The sequence below is a fragment of the Nelumbo nucifera genome, chromosome 1, assembly GCF_055504915.1.
Source record: "Nelumbo nucifera cultivar China Antique chromosome 1, China Antique-T2T, whole genome shotgun sequence".
Classification (NCBI taxonomy): domain Eukaryota; kingdom Viridiplantae; phylum Streptophyta; class Magnoliopsida; order Proteales; family Nelumbonaceae; genus Nelumbo; species Nelumbo nucifera.
Genome location: NC_142649.1, coordinates 196106009 through 196132924, shown reverse-complemented (window position 1 = coordinate 196132924; position 26916 = coordinate 196106009). Strand labels below are relative to the sequence as shown.

General features: G+C 39.1%; 1 protein-coding gene across 2 annotated transcripts; it reads right to left on the bottom strand.

The window, feature by feature from the left end:
* Positions 1-386: 386 nt before the first annotated feature.
* On the bottom strand, positions 387-26916 carry LOC104602268 (myosin-4 protein (DUF641)). 2 transcript variants are annotated; one of them, XM_088895747.1, is made up of 4 exons: positions 26644-26916; positions 25663-25712; positions 7964-8076; positions 387-1981 (listed from the first exon to the last, which is right to left on the bottom strand). In XM_088895747.1, the coding sequence occupies exon 4, from the start codon at positions 1911-1913 to the stop codon at positions 645-647; it is 1269 nt and encodes a 422-aa protein (XP_088751873.1). In that variant the 5' UTR covers positions 1914-1981; positions 7964-8076; positions 25663-25712; positions 26644-26916; the 3' UTR covers positions 387-644. The 2 variants fall into 2 exon arrangements, with proteins under 2 accessions (XP_088751873.1, XP_010264192.1); XM_010265890.2 differs by lacking the exon at positions 7964-8076.

The following is a 26916-nucleotide window of genomic DNA, read 5'->3' as shown; positions in this document are numbered from 1 at the left end:
AACAACCTCATAATGCAGCCTGTACTGTACAGCTCTACAAAAAATGAATAATAGGATCTTGATTCATCACCATGTGATGTGAGCCCACAATTGTCCAATTTCAGAAGACACTTGCAGAAAGCTGATCTTATAACTTGCAATATTATAAATTCCAGCCTGTATAATAATAGCTCTGTTGCATAACTCATGGACTCCCACATTACATGAAAGTAAATATGATCCACCCAACAGAGAGAACTACTTATTGCTGCTCGTACAATTGAAAGATTAGTTGTTTATGAATCAAACTTAGAGTCAACACAAATTGCTGAGCTGACCAGGATACCAGCAGAAATTGCTAAACTTTATCAACCACCTTTTAACTTTAAGGCACTAGTACAACTATATCACTAATATAATGTCAGGAACTTGATTAATAATTCGCTTAAGAAATTCATCATCGCTACAAGAAATGTGCAATGTTGTGCATAGGCGAAGACAATTTGTGGACCAGAAAAAAGTGGCAGCTTCCCAAGAACCATTGGGATTGGTACATGCACTAACACCAGCAGGGATAGTATTACATATAAGTATATAACGGAGAAAGAAACACAACACACATCATACACATTCCCAATGCAAGTATGCACTATAGAGAGCAACAGTCATTCAATGCACTTCATGCCTGAAAGGTAAACCCGGCATTGGATGATACTACCACCAATACAAAAACCAGGCATAATCATAAGTCCAACTTTTGGCTTCTGATCACTTTCAACTGGAACCACATCTTTCACCACACTTTCCATATAAACTTCTGAGAACTCGCTTCCCCTTTTGACTTGAAAGACCTTAACTTTGGGATCGAAAGAGTAGGCCAACCTATGCAAAAGCCAGATTGATTTAGCCAGCTTCAGAAAAGCCTGGTAGAAAGGTGTCCTTGGGTGCCCACCACCTATGACGTAATTCCTCTGATCCAGATTCCCAATGAATGAAGCCTCCATTTTTGGATGAACAACAACCAAATACTTGCTCCGGCAGAATTTTCCAAAAACAGAATCTGGGTTTTGGCTCAGGATATCTAAGGGATCCATTGTCCTCAAAGCCAGGAACTGATGGAAGAAACTCTCCTTAGATACTGTAATATTCTCTGGCTTAATGGAGAAACTTTCTTCCTGAAATCCACTGAACATTCTTTGACATATGTGGGATTCAAACGCATACTTCTTGTGAGCCCTCTTCGCATAAACCACTGTTGGTTCAATTGAACTTGCAGCTGCATCAAGGTCCCACCCAGCTGCTTTCATCATGTTGATCAACGGTTTAGAAAAATCATGTATAGCTTTGGAGGCAGCCTCTAGGGCAGATGAGAAGAGATCTGGAGTTAGCTCCGTGTTGAGGAAACCATTATCAGCTTGTAATTCTTCAGACTCTTTTGTTGGCAAGCCCCTCAGTTTCAGTTTCTTCTCCAATTTCACCCGCTTCTGGTTGGATTCTTCTATCTGCTGCTGCAATTGAAGAATTTCAGAATCTTTAGTCTGCAGCTGGGACTGGAACTTCTTCACCATAACCTCGTAAGTCTTCAACAGGTTCTGCTGTTCCTGGATTTCAGCAACTAAACGGGAGTCCTGAGGAGAAGCCAAGGTAGATTTGGGGTTGTTCTCCCTATGGGAATGCTTCAGTTCAGAGAGGTTCTTGAGTTCTGAAATTACAAGCTTATCAGCAGCTTGGATCTTGTCTGGGTCATAAGGAGTATGGGCAGCTTGGAGCTGGATGTATGCCGATTTTAAGGAAGAAATGTTTGTAAAAATTTTGGATATCAGGGCTTCCACAGCTTCCTGGTTCTGATTCATGGACTCTTCCATGGGTTGAGGGTGGACCTTCTGATTGTTATTCTCACGGTTTTGGGTTTCTCTCGATCCTGTGGGTAGCATAGTTGCTTCCTCTGTAAGTAAAAGTGCTGCTTGGGTTTTCTTCGGAGAAAACGCCAACCAAGTTTAACCTGCAAACCGTCACAAATATTACAGAAGCCATCGGTTAAGATTGATAAAGGCCTTAAAGAAGCAAGATAATGATTCTAACTTCAACCCCCCCCCCCCGGCCAAAAAACAGAGAGAGAGAGAGAGTTTTACTGCAGAGTATTTTAGTGCTTTTCATGTATTATAATTTTTGCTCTCCTTGTGAACAATGATTCTAACTTCAACCCCCCGGGCCAAAAAACAGACAGAGGGAAGGAGGGCGGGAGAGAGAGAGAGAGAGAGAGAGAGAGAGAGAGTTTTACATGTTGTACAAGATAAATGCAGAGTGTTTTAGTGTTTTACATGTTTTATAATTTTTCGTCTCCTAGTGAACAATACACTGATACAGTACAGAAGAATCTGTTTTCCTTGAGATAAAAGGCGTGGGATATTATGTTCAAACTCAAAAGATACTACTGTAGCATAAGAAGCCTGAGAAATGGTATGAACATCTTATATCTTCCCAGCCCTACAATACCCATGTTGCTTGTCCAAAGATCAAAGAACATTTTCAGAAAAGGAATACCAATGGCCCACTTTTCCACTAAGTTTTTCCATGTCAATGTGGTGATACAAAGTACAAATCCAGTACAAGGTTTTATGGACGTACTCGAAGTTGATCATGAAGGCGTACATACTCACCGAGACAAAACCAAGATAAAAGGGACATAATCAATTGATCATATGGATTTCAGAACGAAAGAACCAATCACAATAAAAGAGGTAAGAAAAGGGAAGAATAAAGAAGTTGATACCAAAACATACAGGTACTGGCCCCTAATGCCATCAGTACCAATACAGCTCCTAAAGGAGGGTCATAAAGGCACTTTAGAATATCCAAAAAAAAGCATGTTTGCATACACCATTTTTGGAACTGGCATGACATTAAAGTAATAATTTCAGTAATGACCTGAAGTGGCTTAAACTTCTTTATTAATCAGTATTAAGTCGCATAAACTTTAAGCAAAGGCAGAAACCTGATAAAAATGTTTCTGACTAGGTCAGATCCAGATAAAAGTTTCATGAGAGATCACCTTTCACTCGGGATTTCTAACCTCCACTATAATATCACCACATGCAAGTAACCATGCATCAACTTCTGCTACGTGTACTTTTTTGGCAGAGAAAACTTGATCATTCTAGAAAGAGGGCGTTTTGAGATTGGTAGACCTATATCCACCTTACAGCACTGGATCGTTGACCATTTTCATGTATAGCCTATCTTTGATCTATTAGTAACTTCCAAAGAGGAAACAGGCTAAAAACAAAATTTCTTTTTCCAGATACACTTCTTGCCTCAGTCTTTGGACCAAAATAAGAGAGACAAGGAAAGACCCCAACACACACTGCAATCAACATTGTACAAATCCAGTACTTTATGAAGGTTTTACAGAGGTACTACACCCTTACACTCAAAACCCATTTTCTGTGCATTGATGGCAGGGCATCAGAGCATTAGGGTCTAGGGGACAGAACCCCAACCCATTATCTGTGCATTAATGTTAAATTCATCCATATGCCAACCATAGAGTGGTATTTTCAATAAAAGTTTCATTCTTGGTTGCAAACAAATTAGGAACTTCAAGAAAACATAATTCAATAATCTCTGAATATAGTGGTCATAGTGCCTAGGTGACTAGGCGGTTTTCCAGTTTCGCCTCGCCCAAACGCCTATAGTTTTGTACCCAGAGACTTAGGCGGGTGCCTAAATCCAGCTTCAGTGCTTTTTTTCAAAAAAACAGGGGCTCCACCCCTATACACCTCCTTCTTCCCAGCTTCGGTTCTTTTATTTTTCGAAAAAACAGGGGCTCCGCCCCTATTCTCCTCCCTTCTTCCATCCCAGATTCAATGCTTTTTTTTTCGAAAAAACAGAGGCTCCTCCCTTCCTAGTTCCAGGCTTCCTGCACTTAATATTTTTAACAGCCGAACCTACTCCCTTCCTAGTTCCTAAACTTATAAAATAGTTTAGGTCGAAGTATAGAAATCTATAGATTAACATATTTATAGATTCCATCGCCTAGGCATTGCCTAGGTGCCTGGATGCCCCATGGTCGCCTAGTCACCTTGACAACTATGGTAGTGGTATTTTCAATAAATGTTTCATTCTTGGATTCCCGGTTGCAAACAAATTAGGAACCTCAAGAAAACCTAATTCAGTAATCTCTGAATATATATACTAGCTTGCTCACTAAGGCTGTACAAAGTTGAATTGAGAATGGTGAGTTTTGTAGGGATCTTCCATGGACATGGGAAAAAAATGTCAAACCATGTAAATCCCTACTAAGGTGGTAAGGTAACACCTTGAGCTTAATCTTTCAACAACCAACAATTACAAAAAGGAAGTCTCATACAGCAACTTCGCAAACTAAATATCAAATACTGTTCATCGGCCTCTCAACTCTGCCCCTACTATTATTTTTGTTCATTCTCTCTTCCTTATTTCTCCTCTCAATTCACAAGCTCTTCTAACAAATGCCTTTCCCCCCAAGAACCATAAACCAAACCACTTACCAACCTCCATCTCCCCTATCGACAATTTTTTCAAGCTCCATATTTTCATATCTCTCCTCCTCTCCTGATAAAATCTCATCAGTTCCCTCCTTATTTTCACTTCCACCCTCCTCCTCCTTTGCAGCTACAGAAATCTCCGGCTCCCCTTCAAACCAAACCATCAACTGATCCTTATCTTCAGAGTCTTGCTATTCATTTGGGATAACTAAGGAATGTACTGACCAAAAGGGAATCAAAAGCCTCCAAGGCCAATGATTATAGGAAGTCTTTGGAGCATACTCACTAATTAGCAAAATCAATTCTACAGCATAAAGATGACCATGGAAAACAAAATCAAATACACCTAGCCTCCACAAATTGCATCTGCAAGCTTCTTTACAAATCCCTGTCTTATATCTAGTTTTCTTCAAAGCAGAGGACCAGAGTAACAGGAGTTGCCAGATTCTTGAATTCTAGTTTACATATCACCTATATTCTCTAGAAATACAGTTATAATATAGGATTATAATTTATGATATAGGACTATGGTTTATGGGTATGAAAAGGAGAGAGGTATATGGAATATAACATAGGTTCAAGGTTGTCACACAGATGTCAAAGAGTTAAAATACCAACCAAAGGACCCTTGGAGAGTAAAACTAATAAAAAACAAAATTTTTATTTGTTGATTTTAAGGTATAAAAATTAGTTTATAAACCCATATGTTATAAAAACTAATAGAAACGTTACGAATATATCATTAAAAAGAAAGCCAAAGAACTATGCCAATTACTCAGCATGAACTGGATTTACTTTACAACAATTGACAAATTACTCAGATCTAAGAGCAATATAAAAATAGAAAGTTGTACATGTTGAGTAAGAAGTTTAACAGTCCTACTAAGAATTGCGGAAATCAGTATTCAGTTCTGAAGCAATCTAAGGAAACCAATGTAAATAGTATACTAAGCACCTTAGAATATCAACACAATGAAAAATCTGTTGCATCACATATAGTTTCCATCACAACAATGCAAAGGATGTACCGACTGATTAACTACCAAAGAAGAAGAATGTACCCATTGGTTTAAGTTAGAAAGACTAATTACAAATCTAGTTAAGTAAGAAATTGTGCATGTGACTGACAGTTTTGACTCCAAGTGCATTTCATTTCCATCACTGTGAGATGGCGACTCATCTTTTGATTTCTTGTCCTTTTGCTTCTTATTTGTGGGATTGATTCTCTTCATTGTTTGGTTGCAGATGGAATCCTCCCTTGGGTGTGCTGAACCTTTTTGACTCTAGCTTCTTCCGACAACCAAGGAAAAGACGCAAGGTAATGTGGAAAATAACAAGAGCAGCCATCCTATGATCAATTTGGGAAGAGAGACAATAGGATCTTCCTAGGGCAAGAAAAATCCAAGGAAGCACTTGTTGAGGTTGTCACCATCAAGGTTATGCATTGGCTGAAAGTACATTGTCTCTTCAAGGACTTCTCCTCAGCTGACTTAATTAGAAATTGGAGTGCTATAGCTGTATGCTCTCCTTCCTCCCCTGTGGTACAAGAAAGTTGGGTACCACCACCTCAGTTCAGGGTGAAGCTAAACTTTGATGGAAGCTCCTTGGGTAATCCAGGTCAGTCGGGAGTCGGGGTGTGTTCAGAAACAAGGAAAAGTCTTGGCCCTTTACTCGGGCCCAATTGGGGTGGGAGATTCATTAAGGGCAGAAGTAATGGCCTTACTTCTAGGTTTGAGACTGGCGAAACAATGGGAATGCAGCAATTAGAAGTGGAAGGAGACTCCAAGCTGGTAATAGGGTGAATGCAATCTGGAAACTTGGGAGTTTGGCCTCTTAGACAGCCTCTAAGAGAGATTATTAGCTTAGCAAGGGAGATTGGGGTGCATTTTAAATGGATATGAAGGTCAGCAAATGGAATGGCTGACACTTTAGCTAAGTAAGGAGCCACTAGGGAGGCTTTGTTTTGGGCTTGTTTGTAAGATTTTGTTTTGATATTCCATCCATTTTGTGGGTGGTAAGTCTGTAATCTTTTCAATTCTTTAATGAAAGTTACCGTTTCCTATCAAAAAAAAATTAAAACAATGAACTCAAGCACATGGTTTTCAAGGTACCAAGGCAAAGCTAGGTGACCAAGGAGAGCCTAGATGGCAAGGCAAGCCTAGGCAATGAGTTTTGAAAGTAAAAGACCCCATATCCTAAGCTGATTTCTTATTTTGCATAGTTACCAATAATCATCTACGCTAACAATTAACAATAATATTCATTAAATAACTATAATTTCATATCAAAACATGGAAAATCATCATATTCATGAGAAGATAGACATTTAAATATAACAGTTTCAATATTTCAAATATAATAATTTAATATAATAATAAAAATAAGAATTCAATAAAGCAACTACATTAAAAAACTAAGGAATGATAAAGTACTTCCACACCAAAGAGCACCTAAGAAAGTATTGAGTATTGACCATGAGACAAAGCAATAGCCATAGGCCAATAAACCAATCGATTCAACCATTTCATCAGCCTTTATCAAACAGACCCTAAGATAAGTTATCACATAATTTTTCTTCAATTAAAACAATCATAATCTGTTTACATGATCCTAATTTATATTTTAGAGTAACAAATTCCAGAAAAAAAAAAAAAAAAAAAACATACAAGTATAAAATAGAAATAGATGCAGAAAATATATGAGCTCAAAGTTGTTGATAATTATCCGGCGTGTCATGTTTATTTTAATAAAATGAATTCATCAATTGACCAATTAAAATATTTTGAGCATGTTTTTAAGTGCCTGCCTAGTATCTTTAGACGTAAAAATGTGGCAAACTATTCTAATCATAGGCAGGTAGTACCTAGAACATGGCAATCTGGGACAGTCCGGAGTGGGGGTACTATGAAGGTAATATCTTGATGAGCTATTCAGGGTCAGCAGGACAAAAGAACACTGTAAGGGCAGAGATACTCACACTTCAAAGGTTGAAATTGGCATCTAATACTGATTGAAATGGCATTATAGTAGGAGACTGCCAAGTGGCATTTCATTAGATCCTATCAGTGGCAGATGGGCCTTTGATGCTTAGATCCTTCATTAAGGAAGTTAGAAATTTAGTATCCAATCTGAATCACTCATTCAGGTGGGTTCCAAGATCAGCAAATTGAACCAGGCAATAGTTTAGCAAAGGTCCACAAGAGTACCTTAGAATGGGATACACAAGGTCCACAGACAGTTTTAAATTCTTGTGCCTGATATATCAAACATGTGATTGTACTTGTACCCGATGCTATCCATCTATTTCTCTAGGCATCTAGAGAGTAGTGTTGTATTAGACTTTTCTGAAAGCTTAACAAAGTTATTTCTTGTTACTGAAAAAAAAGTAGTGTCAAACATACACAATAAAATACATATTTATCTGTTTATCCATTGTTCTTGCCTAGACATTGGCTTACCGGGCCAAAATGTGTTGCCCATCTGCCTTGACTACACTGCTTAAAGTTCTTCTTCCTTCAAAATAACCACCACTCTTACTACATCTCCACGCTACTGGTTTTGATTGATGAAACTACAGTGTGCATTGGTGTCAATGCACTAAACCTTATGATATAAAGGAAAGCAAATAGCAATAGATTCAATAAAAATCTAGGTGCACAAGTGCATAGTTGTTATCTCCATGCCACTGCTTTTGATTGATGAAACTACAGTGTGCACTGGTGTCAATGCACTAAACTTTATGATATAAAGGAAAGCAAATAGCAATAGATTCAATAAAAATCTAGGTGCACAAGTGCATAGTTGTTATCTCATGTTTTAACTTTTAACAAGACCAACAAAAGCTTCTTTGCATATCATGAAGGTAAGTGGTGCTCCATAAGTCAATGGGTACACTAATGAAGAATTATGTTGTTGTACGGGCACTCATAGTGAACACTATGGCTTACTTTTTTGCTTAAGCTTCTAGACAACAACAGTATTCAAGGACATAGCCAACAAATGCACAAATTATCTTTTCTACAAGTCATTATGTTGTTGCACGGGCACTCATAGTGAACACTATGGCTTACTTTTTTATTGGGGGCTTCCTTTTTCCCTTTTTTCTGGCTGGTGGTTCTTTTTTTTATTTTGATTAGTGGACTCTATGGATCCATAATGCCCGACTGTTGTTCATGACCAACCGGCCCTTGTAAAGTGCTTAATAACTCTACCATTAGAAGTCTCCATAACCAATTGACCTAGAATTCAGTGTTAAAACAGCACCATTGCCATCCCTAAATACTCTGCCTATGAATTACATTTCTGATTATTGACAATCCAGCCACCATTCTCCATCCTCTAAAGATGCCATCCATTGAAAGTGGGGCAAACACATCCATGGTTTAATCCAAATCGCCACCTTCATAATTAAACTTTGCCCTTTGAAGAACCTAGCATTTCTTTCCTCCCTTATAGTCCAGAGAACCACTGCTCTTGTGTACATCCACATTATTCTCTCCCTCTTGGTAGGCAACACAGGGAAACCATGATTGAAAAGACTAGCTACATCTTGCAGAGGTGTTCACTTGCAATAAGAGAAGAAAAACACTTCCAAATAAACAGGAATTAACATATTTTGAGTAGTCTCTGGCTCTCTGCACTTGCACTACAAAGAAAGCATATATGGGGAAATAAATACCAATTTCATATCATTTTCTGAAGAATGTCACAAGTATTAATTTTCCCAAGAGTAATCTCTCAACAAAAAGACCATATTTTGGGGGGCATGGGTCCACTCACACTTCTTTAACTGGAAAAGACTGGATGGAGGTGGGAAAATGTGAAAGTATACAGAAGAAACAAGAACAAATAAAAAATAAAAAAATAAAAAAACTGAAGGAGATACAGTTCAAATACAATTATCCAAAAGTAAATAATCCAAGAACACTCCTAGAGTATTCAAAAGATCAATGATAAATCTGAACCCACTTCCCCAAGACCTCTTCGAAATTCAAGATCCCAACTACCCCCAAAAGAAGAGCTCCACAAAAATAAAAATAAAAATAAATGGAGATAAGTTCTTTCTTGTACGAGGAAAGGGAATAAGGGTTAGGATAACAATCTTTCAAAGTAGTATCTCCACGCAAAAGGTCTTACCAGAATAGGATCTCATTGCCAGAGAAACAGATCCTTATAACCTCTTGCAAATATATATTAGTTATTAAATAATACAAAGTAATGAGCTTGTATCAATCTTAAGACACAAGGGTAGACTGGATACAGACCTAAACTCTTGCTAAATGAATAAAAGAAGTTGACATGCATATTAGGATCCCATTACCCAATGTTAGTCCCAGCTATTTGGAGTCTTGAAAAGGGTAGACTGGATACAGACCTAAACTCTTAACACTTTTCACATAAAGTGGCCAGTCTCAGACTCAAACCCATCTGTAGGTTTTCAAGACTGCTATTCAGTCTTGACCACTAAGAGATTTCAGGTTCGATGAGAAGAGAAAGTGAAGAAGAAGTAGAAGAAAGAGTGGTGAAAGAGCAGTAGAACACAGATTTTGAGGAGAACAGAATGTCAATATTCTGCCGCCACCACTTTAAGTTAAAATATATAGGTTATGCTAGTTACATGAAAGGACATATCTGCCCTTGGTGTTTACATCATAACTGCTAACAAATAACAAACAATATAAAACGGAAACTAGAAATAACAGAATAGCAAAATAACCACAGCTGTGACTAAATACATTCTACCCTACGGACAGAGTGGGACCACAGCCGTGGGGCCCACATCAATGTTCTCTACACTCCCCCTCAAGTTGGGAGTATATGTTCATCATTCCCAACTTTGATAGATCCGCCTCTAGCTTCTTTCTTGATACGGCTTTAGTGAGGATGTCTGCTAGTTGCATACTGGATGTGATGTAAGGGAGGCATACTTCTTGAGATGAGACCCTCTCTCGCACAAAATGGCGGTCAACTTCAATGTGTTTGGTTCTGTCATGTTGTACTGGATTATGTGCTATATTAATGGCGGCTTGATTATCACAGTACAGCATCAGGGGCTTCTCATACTCAATACCCAACTCCTCAAGTAGAGATCTTAGCCATAGGATTTCAGCCACTCCATTGGCCATGGACCTGTATTCTGCTTCAGCACTTGACCGGGAGACAACACTTTGTTTCTTACTTCTCCAGGAGACAAGGTTTCCTCCCACAAGGGCACAATATCCTGAGGTAGACCTTCTGTCATCAACACTCCCAGCCCAATCTGCATCAGTATAGACCTCCACCTTCATGTGATTGTTGTTCTTGAAAAGTATACCCTTACTTGGGCATCTCTTCAAGTAGGCTAAGATTCTTTCTGCCGCAAGAAGATGTGTGGCTCTAGGAGAATGCATGTACTGGCTAACAACACTAACAGCATAAGTAATATATGGCCGAGTGAGGCAAAGATATAGGAGTTTTCCTACCAGTTGCTAGAACATAACTTTGTCTTCAAGAAGCTCCCCACTCTCGGCACTAATCCTGTGATTCTGTTCAATTGGTGTATCTGCAGGCTTGACACCTAACTTTCCAGTTTCTTCCGATAGGTGTAGGACATATTTCCTCTGAGATATAAAGATCCCCTGTTTGGATCTAGCAACCTCAATACCCAAAAAATACCGGAGTACACCAAGGTCCTTCAACTCAAATTCTTGGTGAAGAAGTTGTTTAAGAGACTCAATCTCATGGCTATCATTCCCTGTGACCACAATATCGTCAACAAATACGGCCAGTAGTGTCAAAGAGGACTCCATCCTCTTGATGAATAGGGTATGATCTGACTGGGCCTGTACATATCCAAACTTCACAAGTGCTAGTATGAATCTATCGAACCAAGCCCTAGGTGACTGTTTCAAACCATACAAAGCCTTGTTGAGCCGGCAGACCTTCTTACCTATTTCTGCATCATAGAATCTAGGAGGCAAACGCATGTAAACTTCTTCCTGCAGATCTCCATTCAGAAAGGCATTTTTCACGTCCATTTGGTATAAAGGCCAAGTGTGACTTGCTGCAAGGGACAATAGAACTAAACAGTAGTCATCTTGGCTACCGGTGCAAATGTCTCCAAGTAATCTATGCCATAAGTCTGTGTAAACCCTCTTGCAACTAACCGAGCTTTATACCCCTCAATAGATCCACCTGCATTATGCTTCACCGTAAATACCCATCTGCATCCAACTGGTTTCTTTCCTTTTGGCAAATCAACTACCTCCCAGGTGTTGTTTTTCAATAGGGCATCCATCTCAACTTGCATTGCATCTTTCCATTCAGGGACGGATAGGGCTTCTTGCACTGTTCTTGGAATAGGGACATTGAAAATGGAGTTAAGGTAGGACCTGTAGGTAGGAAATAGGCGATCATAGGATAAAAAATGGGAAATACAGTGGGTTGTGGATGTGGTACAATGTCGTTTCCCTTTACGGACTACAATTGGAAGGTCAATCTATAGGGGAAGCCTCTGTGGGCTCTGGGACTGAAGTATCTGGACCTGGAGCTGCAGATGAGATTGGAGTTGGTCTGGACTGCTGATGATCAGGATCAAGCTGCTTGCACCGCCTATGATAAACCCTCAACTCCTGATCCCTTTGACCACCCTCACCATTGCAGCTTTCCCTCAACTCCTGATCCCTCTGACCACCCTCACCATTGTAGCTCTCATCACCCAATGGAATAAGTAAAGGAACTACCCCACTCTCACTGCTCTCCCCCTGAAGACAAGAACTCAAACCCCCACTCTCACTACTCTCCCCCTGAGGGGCAACCCGAGGATAATAGGGTGTCCCCTCAAAGAAAGTGACATCCATGGAGACAAACTTCCTCCTAGAGACAGGATCATAACAGCAATAACCCTTTTGAGTTTGTGCATAACCAAGGAAGATGCATTTGGATGCTTTGGGTTCGAACTTGGAGGGATGGGGTCCGAGAAGCTGAACAAAGCAAGTGCAACCGAATGTCTTAAGGGGAATAGAAAACAAGTCCTCACGTGGGTGTAGAAGCGAAAAAGGAGATCGCATATCAAGGACCCTGGAAGGGACCCGATTAATAAGGTATACTGCCGTGAGGATAGCATCCCCCCAGAAGCGAATAGGGACATTGGAAGTAAACATGAGGCTTCTAGCCACTTCCAAAATATGCCTATTCTTCCTCTCGGCAACTCCATTCTGCTGAGGTGTATGAGGGCAAGAGCTCTAGTGGATAATCCCATGATGAAGAAGATAAGATGTCAATGATTTAGCAAAGTATTCCTTTGCGTTATCAGATCTGAGAACTTTGATCTTGGCATCAAACTGGGTTAGGATCATTTGGTGAAAATTTTGGGTCAGGGAAGGTACCTCATCTCGTGAACGCATGAGATAAACCCAAGAAAAACGGGTATGGTCATCAACAAATAACAAAAAGTATCTGTACCCACCCATGGAAGGGATATGATAAGGCCCCCAAACGTCAGTATGCACAATATCAAAAGAATTATCACTCCTTTTATTACTCAATAAATAAGGCTTTCTACAATGCTTAGCAAACTCACAACTTTCACACTGTAGCTGAGACAACTCAATAGACTCAAATAAAGTAGGAAACAGACTCTGTAAAGATCGAAAAGACAAATGACCTAATCGGTTATGCCAAAGCATAACCGGACTCACACTCTGAGAAACAAAAGACAAGTTCTCTACTGACTCTCCCTGACGGAACCGCTCCCCGAGCAGATAGATCCCATTCGTCTCACGGCCAGTCCCAATCACCTTCTGCATCTCCAAGTCCTGAAAAACACATCGGTCAGGGAAGAAGGTTACTGAGCAGTTCATATGCTTGGTAATACTACTGACTGAAAGAAGGTTAGTATCAAGCTTAGGAACATGCAAAACAGATGATGGGGAGATAGTATCTGAAAGCTTGATGTCACCCTTCCCAGAAATAGGAACCAGGGAGCCATCAACAATAGATACCTTATCCCTACCAGAAGACAAATGGTAAGTAGTAAACAATGAAGGCAAGCTAGTCATGTGATCAGATGCACCCGAGTCTATTACCCAACAGGCTTCAGTAGTACCTGGAGCTGAGGCATGATAGGCTGAAGCTCGAGTACCTGAATGGGCGAAGGCAGATATGACAGGGGCTGATGGAGGCTGCAGTGGCTGAGCTAAATTTCCAACCTCCTTTTCTAGCTGTATTAAGGCAGCCCGAACTGCAGCTAAGGTCTCCAAAGATGTTCCTTTTGTGCCAGATGAGGATGCTGAATCAGTGTTCATGGCTACATGAGCAGTGCCCTTCTTGTTTCTTAACTTCGCAGGAACCAAGTGGGGATGCAGTTTCCAACATGTCTCTTTTGTATGTTTGGGTTTCTTACAATGTTCACATACTACATCCTTCTTGTCTTCCTTCCTCCTGTCCTTCTCTAAATCACCCCCTGATTTTGGTGTAGCCGCTAAAGGCTGATGTGGGTTGCATCATAACCTTATTTCTGGTCTCTTCATTGTGTACAAATGAGTAAGCCTGAGAGAGAGTCACACTGTCTCTAGTCAAAATCTGCTGCCTCATAATATCATTATCTGAGTTCAGTCCCGCCAGGAACTCAAACACTCTGTTTGTCTCGATGTGCTTTCTATGGGTCTGAGCATCTTTGGGACTCTCCCACTCAAGAGTCTCTAAGTGATCAATCTCGTGCCACAAGGACTTCAAGGTAGAGAAGTAGACCGACACCGGTTTCTCTCCTTGTTTAAGGGTGTTCACTTCACATTTCAATTCATATGCTCTGGCAACATTAAGGGGTTGGGAGTAAGTTTCTTTCATAACATCCCATATCTCCTTAGCTGTCTTTGCCCACAAATAATTCCGGCTAATATGAGGCTGCACAGAATTACACAACCATGTCATAACCAAGTAGTTTTCTTGCATCCACTTGGTATATGTCGGGTCTCCCTTGGAAGGTTCTTTCATATCTCCCAAGAGATACCCTAATTTACCTCTTCCACCAATAGCCATCATGGCTGATTGGGCCCATTCCAAATAGTTTGATCCATCAAACTTTACGGTCGTAATCTGACCACCCATCTCAGAAATACCACCATAACTGATGTTCCCAAGACTGCCTTCTACCTGAATTTTAGACTCCATTTCTGTCAAGTCTCAAAATAGTACTTGAATCACCAATCACAATCAAAACAGTATAGGCTTGATCTGTATTATGAGTGTATGTGCACAAAACCGAAATAATTCTGATCTAAAACCAACTAGCCAACATAGCAATAGCTATCCGTAGATCTCTAACTCCCTTAGAACTCTGAGAACAGCTTTAAAAAAAAAAAAAACTAATATGCTAGGGAAAGTTAGGGTTTTAATCAGTCCTGAAAGGAAGCAATTCAGTGCACAGTTAAAACTATATACATGAGCTTGTAGTAGGGTTTTAATCAGTCCTGAAAGGAAGCAATTCGGTAGCACAGTCCAAATTGTATAGATGAGCTTGCAGTAGGGTTAATAAGAAACCCTAGAATCTGATCGGACCTACCAATAAACTTAAGAGTAGCTCTAGGTAGATCACAGGGTTCAGTCAAACACTAGGGCTTGCCGCAGATCACTTTCAAACCCTAGAGTAGAGAGAAACACAGTTCAGCCAGGGTTTGCTATAAAACCCTAGTGAATCGAAGAGAGAAAGAACTAGAATGGTTCGGCCTTCCCCTCTAGATAGGTCCAACCTATCTTCTCTGATAGAACTTCTCTTAAAAAGTAAACAACTTACAAGGAAAAAATAGTTCGCTGCCTTCTAGGGCTACCTGAACCCTAGTCTTCTCTGATCCTTCCTGACCACCAACACTCTGCAACCCTAGCAAGTTTCCAACAGCTGCTAGCACCTCTGGCGATCTCCAAGAATCAGTCTGCGAACTCCTCATTTTCAGCTTTCAGTCCTAGGGAATTCTCATGTGGTCGGCTGGTATTAGACTCACATGAAAAACCTTAACTTGGCTCTGATACCATGTAGGTTTTCAAGACTGCTATTCAGTCTTGACCACTAAGAGATTTCAGGTTCGATGAGAAGAGAAAGTGAAGAAGTAGAAGAAAGAGTGGTGAAAGAGCAGTAGAACACAGATTTTGAGGAGAAGAACAGAATGTCAATATTCTGCCGCTACCACTTTAAGTTAATATATATAGGTTATGCTAGTTACATGAAAGGACATATCTGCCCTTGGTGTTTACATCATAACTGCTAACAAATAACAAACAATATAAAACTGAAACTAGAAATAACAGAATAGCAAAATAACCACAGCTGTGACTAAATACATTCTACCCTACGGACAGAGTGGGACCACAGCTGTGGGGCCCACATCAATGTTCTCTACACCATCTTCCCCATACTTGTCAGCTTGAGATTTACCATCGCACACAGCAATGACCCCTTCGCAACCCCAGATTAATCCCATGAAAACACAATATTATTAAACCTTCCCTTAGGAAGATTTCTTACAACTTACCATCAAGATAACTATGCACATACTAGAATTACATATTCACTATAAGCTGAGAAAAGAAACTATTTGGTTAGAAAGGAAAAGCAACAAATCATTTCTTCCACCCACCACATAAACCGGGTTAACTACACATGATTCATCATATGAGCTGTTGACCTTTGGGTCACATCTCTATGTATTTGATGATAACAATCACACCATGAGTTGTTGGTACCGATTGTTTGTGTTAGAGTTGGTCGAGTAAGGGTACCTTAGTACTCTCTAATTCGACAGCTTTCTTCTTCTTCTTCGTCTTCTCTTTGAACAAGACTTATCTGAACCACTAAAACATGGTATCAAAGCACTAAATAAAATAGAAGGAGGCTGTGATCTCAAGTTCCTGGACCTGCTATCTCTTCTCTTCTTTCCTCCTTTTCTCTGAGGTGTGATCTCAGTTACACAGGTAGAAGGCTGCGGCAACCCTTTGTTGGTGATCCAGGACTGCCGCAATCCCCATTACAGGTGTTAGTAAGGTGTGGCAGCCCTAGGTGAGTAGTTCTCAGATTGCTATCACCATGAGTGACAGCCCTAGTGGTTGTGTGGTGGTGTTTGTTGTGTTACAGACCCTCTACTGAGCAGTTTCAAGAGGGGATTTTTCTTTGTTTATGTTTTAATGGTGATGTGAGAAATAGTGTGGTTAACAGTAGTTGTGTGAGAAATCAGTTTTTTTTATGAAGGAGATGGCAAAATGTGTCTGAATGGTGGTATATGTTAGTGTTTTTTTATGGTGACTGGTTGAAAAAGTGCCATAAGGTGATGTGCAGATTGCAGCAGTGTTGATTGAATAGCAGAAATCATTTTTGTTGGTTGATAATTCAGAACTAGGAGAAATCTAGTGTATTGAGAACAAAATGGCAGCAACCGAGATGATGGTGGTGATCAGAAATCTAATGTGGTTATCCCCTCAGACTATTTAGGTGTGCACATGACATCAATTAAACTTAATGGTGAAAATTATGTTCCATGGGCCAAGTCAATGAAGGTTTTTCTCAAGGCCAAGAGGAAGGTGAAACATGTGAAGGAGGATAAACTATCAGTTGACTCTCCAGGGTTTGATGATTGGGAACAAGAGGATGCCCAAGTCATGACATGGTTATGGAACTGTACGGAACCCAAGAAAAGTGCAAACTTTATGTTCTTAGATACAGCCATGGAAATATGGGAACATGTAAAGAAATTTTATTCTAGACAGGACAATACTACAAGAGTATATAAGCTCTATTAGGAGTACTTCAATTTACAGTAAGGAAATCAAACCTTTGAAAAGTATTATGCCAGTATGAGGAACCTCAGGAATGAACTTAATGTCCATCACCCCCTCACTTCAAATGTCAAAATTCAGCAACAACAACATGAGCAACTTGATGTAACCAGGTTTTTAGTAGGGCTGAAATCAGAATATGAACCATTTAGAGCACAAAGGGAGGTTCTGCTCTTCCTACACTTGAGAAAGTATTTGCTCGGCTCCGTAGGATTTCCCTGGGACCCACAAAGAGTACCACAACTTCTAATAGATCAGTGTTTGTTGTAGCAAGAGGAGGTGGACGTGGAAATAGAGGGGAAGGACATGCATTTCGAGGAGGCTGTGGTAGTCCCATATTTGGTCGTGGTAGTGGAAGTGGTGGAGGTCGTGACTCAGGGGGAGGCTATGGTAGAGGAAGAGGGCACACTACTAGGAAGTGTACACATTGCAGTGATTTAAAAAGGCGCGCCTCTAGGCGCTCAGGCGAGGCGCATTTTAGGGTAGGCGCCTCGCCCAGGTCCTAGGCGCACGCCTGGTGCACCTTGCGCCTTAGCCCAGGTGTGCGCCTTTTGAAAATTTGCTACTTCTTCCCTTTTTTTGAGTCTAGCCGTTGGGTCGGGGGCTTTCACTCGCTTGCCGAAGCTTCAAGAACCCCCTATTTGGTAATGTTGTCCATTCATTCATCTTAATAAAATATCTTCTTAAAAGCAATTTAAACTATAAAATTATTATTTTTTGTGTGAAATATAAGAATTTAAGACCCTAACATGGACATGTTTGGGCTTGCCTCGAGGGGCGTGGCACAAAGGCGGCTCGTAAAATTAGGAATGTAATATATCACATTAGCTACTTGGTGCAATTGAGAAAAAAAAGGGATTGTAGGTTTTATATTCTTGAAAATGTTTTATATGTTTGATTTCATTTTTAAATTCTCATTTGAATATGCTTTACATATTATATTTATGTATTTTAATTTTAGATAATAGGTTTTTTAAAACGTTTATTTTAAAACTTAAATTAATATTTTTATTAATATTATGTTTTATAATTTTTTAATTTTTTGAATTTTTTGCATTTTTTTCGAATTTTTTGCATTTTTTTTAAATTGTGCACCTTGCCTCAAAAAGGCGGGTGCCTCGCCTTGTGCCTCAGACGCAAAATGGCCCTTGCGCCTTGCACTTTTAAAACACTAACACATTGTGGCAAGGAAGGACATTCAATTAATTTCTGATATGATTTACATGGCCCACTTTCCACATGGGCTAACCATGCAATTGCTAGTAGTGGTGATGTGAGTGATAATCAATAGACAAATCAAAGACATTCTACATCTACATCTGCTTCTGAGAAGGAGATGATGAGTGTACCATGAGATGAGTATGAGAGGTTCCTTCAGGCCACTTCACAACAGAACACTGCTACCCTTGCTCATTCAAGTATGGTTTGTCTGGCATCCAAACATTCTCATTGGATCATTGATTCTAGAGCCTCTGATCATATGACTGGGACTCCAAGTGTGTTCTTTTCCCTCTCTAAAACTTCTACATCCCAAACTGTTACCCTAGCCAATGTCCAATGGTTCTTCTTCACCCATTTGTGGTGTTGGTAATGTTGATACTGCATCTCTTTCTTTATCCTTTGTTCTATATGTGCTCAAATTTCCATTCAACCTTATACCTGTTAGTAAATTAACTAAGGCCCTTCATTATTCTATCACTTTTTACCCTTCATCTTGTGTTTTTCAGGATCTCAAGACGGGGAAGAAGATTGGTGGAGGGCATGAAGCAGGTGGATTGTATTATCTTGATGATGGTGGATCTTCAGTTGCACTTCAAACTTCCCTGACTCCTATCCAATGGCACTGTCAGCTGGGACATCCATCTCTCATAGCTCTCAAGCTACTAGTTCCTTCTTTGTGTCATTTTCCTTCTTTGCAATGTGAGTCGTGTCAGTATGGGAAACACCATCAAGTTTCCTTTAGTCTTAGGGTCGATAGTCGTATGTTGTGTCCTTTTGCTTTAATCCATTCAGATGTTTGGGGTCCAATCGGAATTGAGTCCTATAATGGTTACAAGTATTTTGTCATTTTCATTAATGATTGTTTAAGGATGACATGGATTTATTTAATGAAAGAAATAAGTGAATTGTTTTCTATTTTTCAAAATATTCCTTGCTGAAATACATACGCAGTTTGGTGTTCTAATAAAATTTTTCGTTCAGATAATGACAGAGAATACTTTCTTACTTCCTTTCAATAATATTTGAAACAACATGGCATCATTCATTAGACCTCGTGCATCCAGCCCTCAACAAAATGAGGTGGCTGAACGAAAAAATCGTCATCTTCTTGAGGTTGCTCAGTCTATCCTTCATCATATGAATGTTCCTACGCGTTTTTGGAGCAATGCAATGCTCACAAAATGTTTCCTCATTAATCGGATGCCCCCATCCATCCTTCATGGTCGGACTCCCTTTTCTATTTTGTTCCCCACTTTATCTCCCTTTCCATTAACTCCCCGGGTCTTTGGGTATGTGTGCTTTATTCACAATCTGGGCACTGTTTTAGACAAGTTGGAGTGTTGGACGCACATTCTATTAAGTGTATCTTTCTTGGCTATTCTCGGACTCATAAAGAGTATAAGTGTTACAATCCTATCACTCATAAGTCATTTGTCTGTCCTGATGTCACTTTTTTTAGTCCGTGTCATTCTTCTCGGGTCCTGATGTCCCAACCTCTTCACCGTTGATCCTTCTTCCTCTTCCCGTTGGTGATCCCATTCCAATTGTTCCTGTTATGCCTGAACCTTCACCTCCTCTAGTGCAAATTCCTACTGAACGACCACCGATCCGGCATGTGTATACTCATCAACAGACATTGACACCTCCAGCTTCTACCTCATTTGCGGATCCTATAGTTGCTCCTATCCCAAAGTTGCCTACCTCTTCTAACCTAGATCTTTCCATTGTGTCGTGAAAAGGTAAATGTAGTTGTACTTTACATCCCATATCCAATTATGTTTTTGTTTCTCATCTTTCCACTTCACATCGCTAGTTTGTTTCTTTGTTGTCCTCTATATCTATACAGAAGGATCTCCAAGAGGCTCTTACTTCAATAGGATGGCGTCAGGCAATGGAGGAAGAACTCTCTGCTCTTCAATACAATCACACGTGGGAGCTCACCACTCTTCCTCCAGGTAAGCATGTTGTAGGTTGTAAATGGGTGTATATCACTCAGTGTTTTAAAAACGCAAGGCGCAAAAAAGGTGCAAGGGCCAATTTACACCTGAGGTGCAAGGCGAGGCGGCGCATGCCTTTTTAAGAAAGGCGCAAAATTACAAAAAAAAAAGCTAAATAATCAAAAAAAAAGTCAGAAAATTCAAAAAAAATGCCAAAAATATTAAAAATGCAAAAATAATCAAAAATATTAAACATAATGTTAATAAAAAATATAAACTTAAATTTTCAAATAAATGTTTTAAAAAACCTATTATCTAAAATTAAAATACATAAACATAACATGTAAAGCGTATTCAAATGAAAATTTAAAAATAAAAGCAAACATATAAAGCATTTTCAAGCATGTAAAGCCCACAATCACTTTTTCTCCTTAATTGCATTGCTTCAAGTAGCTAATGTGATGTAAAACATATTGCATTCTTGATTCTATGAGTCACCTTGTACCACGCCCCTCGAGGCAAGCCCGAACAAGTCTATGCTAGGGTCTGAAATTCTTATTTCTCACATAAAAAATAATGATTTTATAACTTTCATTGTCTTTTAAGAAGATATTTTATTGCAATGAATGAATGAACAACATTAGCAAGGGTTCTCAGAGCTTTGGTGAGCGAGTGAAGAGAGCGAACCGGAGCGGAGTAGAACCCCCTATTTGCTAATGTTGTTTATTCATTCATTGCAATAAAATTTCTTAAAAGGCAATGAAAGTTATAAAATCATTATTTTTTATGTGAGAAATAAGAATTTCAGGCCCTAACATAGACTTGTTCGGGCTTGCCTCGAGAGGCGTGGTCGGGGGTCCGGGGGTGGAGCCCTTGGCCCAGTCGTTAGACTCAAAAAACAGCAAAAAAAATGCAAAAATTTAAAAAGGCACACGCCTGGGCTGAGTCGCATCGGGCACACCAGGCGTGCGCCTTTTGAAAGGGGTGTGTCTAGGACCTGGGCGAGGCACATACCCCAAAATGCGCCTTGCCTGTGCGCCTAGGCGCGCCTTTTAAATCACTGATATAACTATTAAATATTTACCAGATGGTAGTGTGGAATAGTTGAAAGCCCAACTGGTAGCTAAGGGTTACTCTCAATTGTATCAGGTGGATTATATGGAGACATTCTCTCTTGTTGCTAAAATTGGTTCAGTTCATGTCTTGATTTCCTTGCCAGTTATGTATGATTGGCATTTGTTTCAACTTAACATTAAAAACGCCTTCCTCCACGGTGATCTTTTAGAGGTCTACATGGAGCAACCATCAGGGCTTGTTGCTTAGGGGGAGGATGGTAAAGTGTGTATACTCGAAAAGGCAATTTATGGGCTGAAACAGTCTCCTCGTGCTTGGTTTGGGAAACTCAGTGAAGTGGTGAAAATTTTCAGAATGAAACAATGTCAAGTCGATCACTCAATGTTCAGCTATGATTCTGAAACCGAAACGATTTTATTAGGGGTTTATGTGGATGATATAGTCATAACTAGTAGTGACAAACTACGGATTGACAGGCTAAAGGCTTGTTCACAAAACACGTGAGTTCAGGTGATCAATGGGCAGACTTGTTCACAAAAGGTTTGAGTTCAGGGAGAGTGAACTATATATGTAACAAGTTGGGATTATATGACATATATTCTCCAGCTTGAGAGAGAGTGTTAGAGTTGGTCGAGTAAGGGTAACTTAGTCTTTTCATTATAGTTTAAGTAGTGTAGTGATGTGGCAATTCTGATTTGTTTTTTATTTCTCTTGTCCCATACTTAAGTAGGGGTATATTTGACTTTGTACCCTTATTTTAGTATAATAGAGATTATGGTTGACTAGGAGGGTTTAAACTCTCTAGTTCGATAGCTTTCTTCTTCTTCTTCTTTCTCTTTCTCTTTGAACAAGGCTTATCTAAACCACTAAAACAGTTTGAAAATAGCTTTTCGCGGCCATTTAAAGTTCAAGTGGATTAAAACACCTTTAATCAAATGGTCTGCCTAAGAACTTGTTCTGGATGATGCTCAGGACACTAGAATTGGCCAAAGCTTGAAAAAGAGCAATTAGACTACAAATCAGGGATTTAGAATAGGTCTTATCTTTCATTTGATGTATAAAGAACACCTGCAAGCACCAGAGCCTCAATTTTGATTTCATCCATAGTTTTCAAGGCGTCTAGGTGATTCTAGGCGACACTAGGGTGCCTAGTCGCCTAGGCGACAGCATGTACGTTAATTGAAAAAATAGCAATTCTCTTTATTAAGAACATTAAATTTCCTCTAAAAATGTGGCAAATCATCACATCTAAAAGATAAAAATCTTTTACATATATTAATTTCATTATTTTCAAAAATAATACTACTATAATAAGTATGTAAAAGAGAAAATTCATATTAATTAGCAGCTAAGGATGGTTATCAACTTTATATGATAAATATTCAAGATGGAAAGTAGAATAGAAAAAAAAACAAGGATGGAGTTTCTGTTTTATTTAATTAGAGAGAGAATAGAAAAAATAACTTTATTATTTTATTCTTTCTTTCCTCTTTCTTTCCTCTTTCTTTTCTTTCTTTCTTTCTTTCTTTTTCTCTTCTCAAAACCCTTTGATCTTTTAAATTTCAATAGTAAAACATTAAAACAAAGTATAATTGATATATATAGCATATAATAAAATGTATTAACACATACATTAATAAGATACAGCAATATAAATGATATTATAAAAGGCGCCCGCCTTGTCATTTGTCTCCTAGGCAGGCACTCAATCGCCTAGGCGGGCGCCTAGTTGCTGAAAGTCAAGGCATTTGGGTGAGGCGCCTAGTCGCCTAGGCGACACCTTGACAACTATGATTTCATCAGACCCTAGAGTACAAGACTCACCTCTCACAATCATTAGAATATTTCAAAGTCAAGTTACAATGAAATTGGGATCAGTTTGGATTGATTTGAACAAGGGAAGCAAACTATTAAAACTTAAAACTGCTAAGTTTCTAGATTGTGGGATGAGATGCACCCCTTGAATGAGGGGACATCGCCCCAAAGCCTTTGGTTTGAACCAAGTATTTTCCGAAAAATTGGAGATGACCTCAAGTGTTACTGGGACCTCCCTTCTTTCTGGAAAATTGAGAAGCTCCCAATGAGTCACCCCCACTTTGCTAGAAGTCAACGCTGTGTATCATTGGAACAAACCCAGAAAATAAAGACAACCCCAAGTTGAGAAGGGAAATCCCCATCGTCAACAAATACTCAACGGTTAATTTTTTAAGCAGAAAAACTGCATTCAATGCTCTATTTTAAACGGGAAGAAATGCATTTAATGCTCTGATTCACGCTCCAACGGTCATCAGGTCTTTCTCTATAAATACCTTTATGATTTGCTGAAAAAGATTATGAAAAACAAAGGAAAAGGGAAATGGATTTGAATTTGAAATGAGTCTTTGAGCCCTACCTTTGCTCTGTTCCTTGTCTTTAAGTTGTATTTGCCTATTCAATACGTTTGGGATTCTTATTCCTGCCATTTGTAGATTGTATTTGAGATTTATGAAGTAAAAATCAAAGGTTGAACTACCTTTGTGGTGTGGATAGCGCTAGATCAACTAGATAGTTTACAAAAAAGTTCCTGTGAGAAAAATAGGGGGTGTATGGTGTGGCTAGCACTGAATCAACTACCTAGTGTATGTATGGTGTGGCTAGCACTGGATCAACTAGCTGATGCAAGTTTTGATTGAAAAGAGTGCCACAAATTCTAAGAGAGGACATAGACCTGGTGCGCGCATGTGTGTGTTCAGTCCACTTGCATTTATCACTTCTTATTTACTGAACACTGTGTTGTAAGTTTTTAGTATTCAATTGCAGTTGGTATCTATTTTATTACATTTACTCCAGTAGTGTATTGTAAGCATTAGGTTGCATTAATTTGCACAAAGCCACCTCATTTTACAAAAACCCAATTCACCCACACACCCACCCCCTGTTGGGTTGTATTTCTGGGCAACATGGGCTTCAGAAAATCCAATAACTCAGCAAACATCCTAAGCTTCTGCTCTAATAAAATTGTCTTTCCTACATATTCCTAAGCAAACATAGTGTTTCAATCTAGTTGTTCTTAAACATACAAGCATCTATGTAGACCCAAGTAACACAATAGGCATCCATAATAACTTTTCTTTGTTACAATGGATACTCCAAAAAAAGGTATCATACCAATGTCAAACATGTAGAACATCAAAATAAGCCAATGACTTGGCTAGTTCTCTTACCTTATAGGGTTTTTTAGGTCTAAGTTGGTGTGTGAATTTTCAGGCCTAGGATAAGGCTGTTTATACCATCCACAACCGAATGCTAGAGTTTCTTATATGCTTTCCATTAGTTGAACTCATTTAACATCATCGCTGAGCAAGAAATGGGAGAATGGAAGCAGGAAGAACAACAAACTAGGACTGTTGCTTACTTACAAGCACCTTATAAGTATCAACAAATGGAAGGTGTTTGAATCCTTCTACTTTCAAGTACTTTTAGTATGGCTGTTCTCAGTTCTTGTTTAATCAGGCAAGGTGAATATGATTATGCATAACCATCAGATGGTTGCATAACCCTAGACATTCAGATATGTTCCCAAAGGATACATGAGTTCAAAGGGGAATGCAAACTAGGACTGTTGCTTACAAACGCCTTATAAGTATCAACTAATGGAAGGTGTTTGAATCATTCTGCTTTCAAGTACTTTTAGTATGGCTCTTCTCAGTTCTTGTTTAATCAGGCAAGGTGAATACGATTATGCATAACCATCAGATGGTTGCATAACCCTTGTTCCTAAAGGATACAAGAAGCTCAAAGGGGAATTCAAGATCAAGTGCACTGTGTGTATGAGGGGGGGTGTGAGAGAGACAGACAGAGAGAGAGAGAGAGAGAGAGAGAGTAAGACTGTGAGAGAGACTAGATTTAATTAAAAAGTGACGATAACATCTGGTGTGGTCATGGTATAATGAGTTAAAGTTCAGAAACGATGGGTATTTGACTATCTGTCTCCACAGTGCAGACAAATCAAAATCAATCCAATATGTGCTATGTATTTGTGCAATCAGCCATTTCATAGCATATATATGAAGAACAATATATAATTCCTTTGTGTCACACATACAAAAAAAAGGTATAGGAAGAGAGATGAAAGAAACACTTGCCTATATTGTCTGCATGCTACAAATGGAAAATATCCAGCAACCATAATACCCTGCAGCCAAAATAAACTTGGTTAGGTAAACCATCATATTTATAAGGCACATGAAATTTATCAAAAAAAAAAGTGAATTTTTCAAATTTCAAACGAATCTCAAATAGAATTGAAGTATTGAACATCAGAGGATATATTCCTTTTCCTTTTTCACCATCAAACTCCAGAAGCTGGTATAAATTTTTGGTACATAAATTGCAACTCAAGATTATATTATCCTATAAAGTATCAATGCACATAATAAAACCGGCTGTGAGTGTACAGTGAATTCATCAAATTTCAAATGAGCCCCGAATGGAATCAAGAGCCAGGATTTTTTTTTCTTTTTTATCACCAAAAATCAGGACAATCTAATGGGATCTTTTGCTACGATCAAAAATACGTTGCAACTCAAAAATGTTTCACCCAATAAAATACGGATGATCAATTCTGGATCATCTGCAACAAATTGATAAAACAGCTATAACAAAATACGATACACCTTTTAGTAAAAGTACCATTAATTATTAGAAAAATGCTGACTTCATATTTGTCCATTGGGTTGGGTACTGAAAATGCATTTCGGTAACAAAATACCAATCCCCTTTTTTTCCGCATTGCACTAATTAACCATTAAACCAACCCTTAAAATTAAACATTCTTTCCCAAAATAAATTACTCTAGCCTTTACGTTTGAAATGAATATTAGAAAACCTGAAAACCACTCTTGAGGAACTCCCCTCTACCAATGGTTCATAGGCTCTTCTAAGACATAAAAAAAAATGCGATCTTTCGAGATGCAAAGCCGTTATAGTGACGATTTGCGAATTAGATCATAACCCCAGTTTGAGTGGGCTATACATGGCTAAAAAAGGAGCAGAAGCGGAAGCGGATTACTTTAGTGAGGTAAAGAACTCCTGGAGGGAGGAGAGAGAGAGAGAGAGATGCTTACCCGAAATTTAGGGTTTCGTTTCAGGTAGCTAGATAACGTCACTGTTTCTCACTATTTGAATCTTCCGCGTTCTAAAGCATAGTTGCAGCACATCCGGAATTCCTCAGTTGCCGTGGACAAAGGGGAAGCAGCAAAGTGGGGAGAAGTTTAGAGGAAAAGAAGGCAGAGGGCCAGAAGGGAGGAGTCAAGAGAGGGAATCTGAAAAAGGGATTTGGCGTGGTTTCGTTCCCAGCTTTAATAATTGCTGATTATCTCCATATCTTCTTTCCATGT

What these genes read in the sequence shown, in the direction of transcription:
- LOC104602268 (XM_088895747.1), bottom strand. Translation starts at nt 1,913, where the DNA reads ATGCTACCCACAGGATCGAGAGAAACCCAAAACCGTGAGAATAACAAT.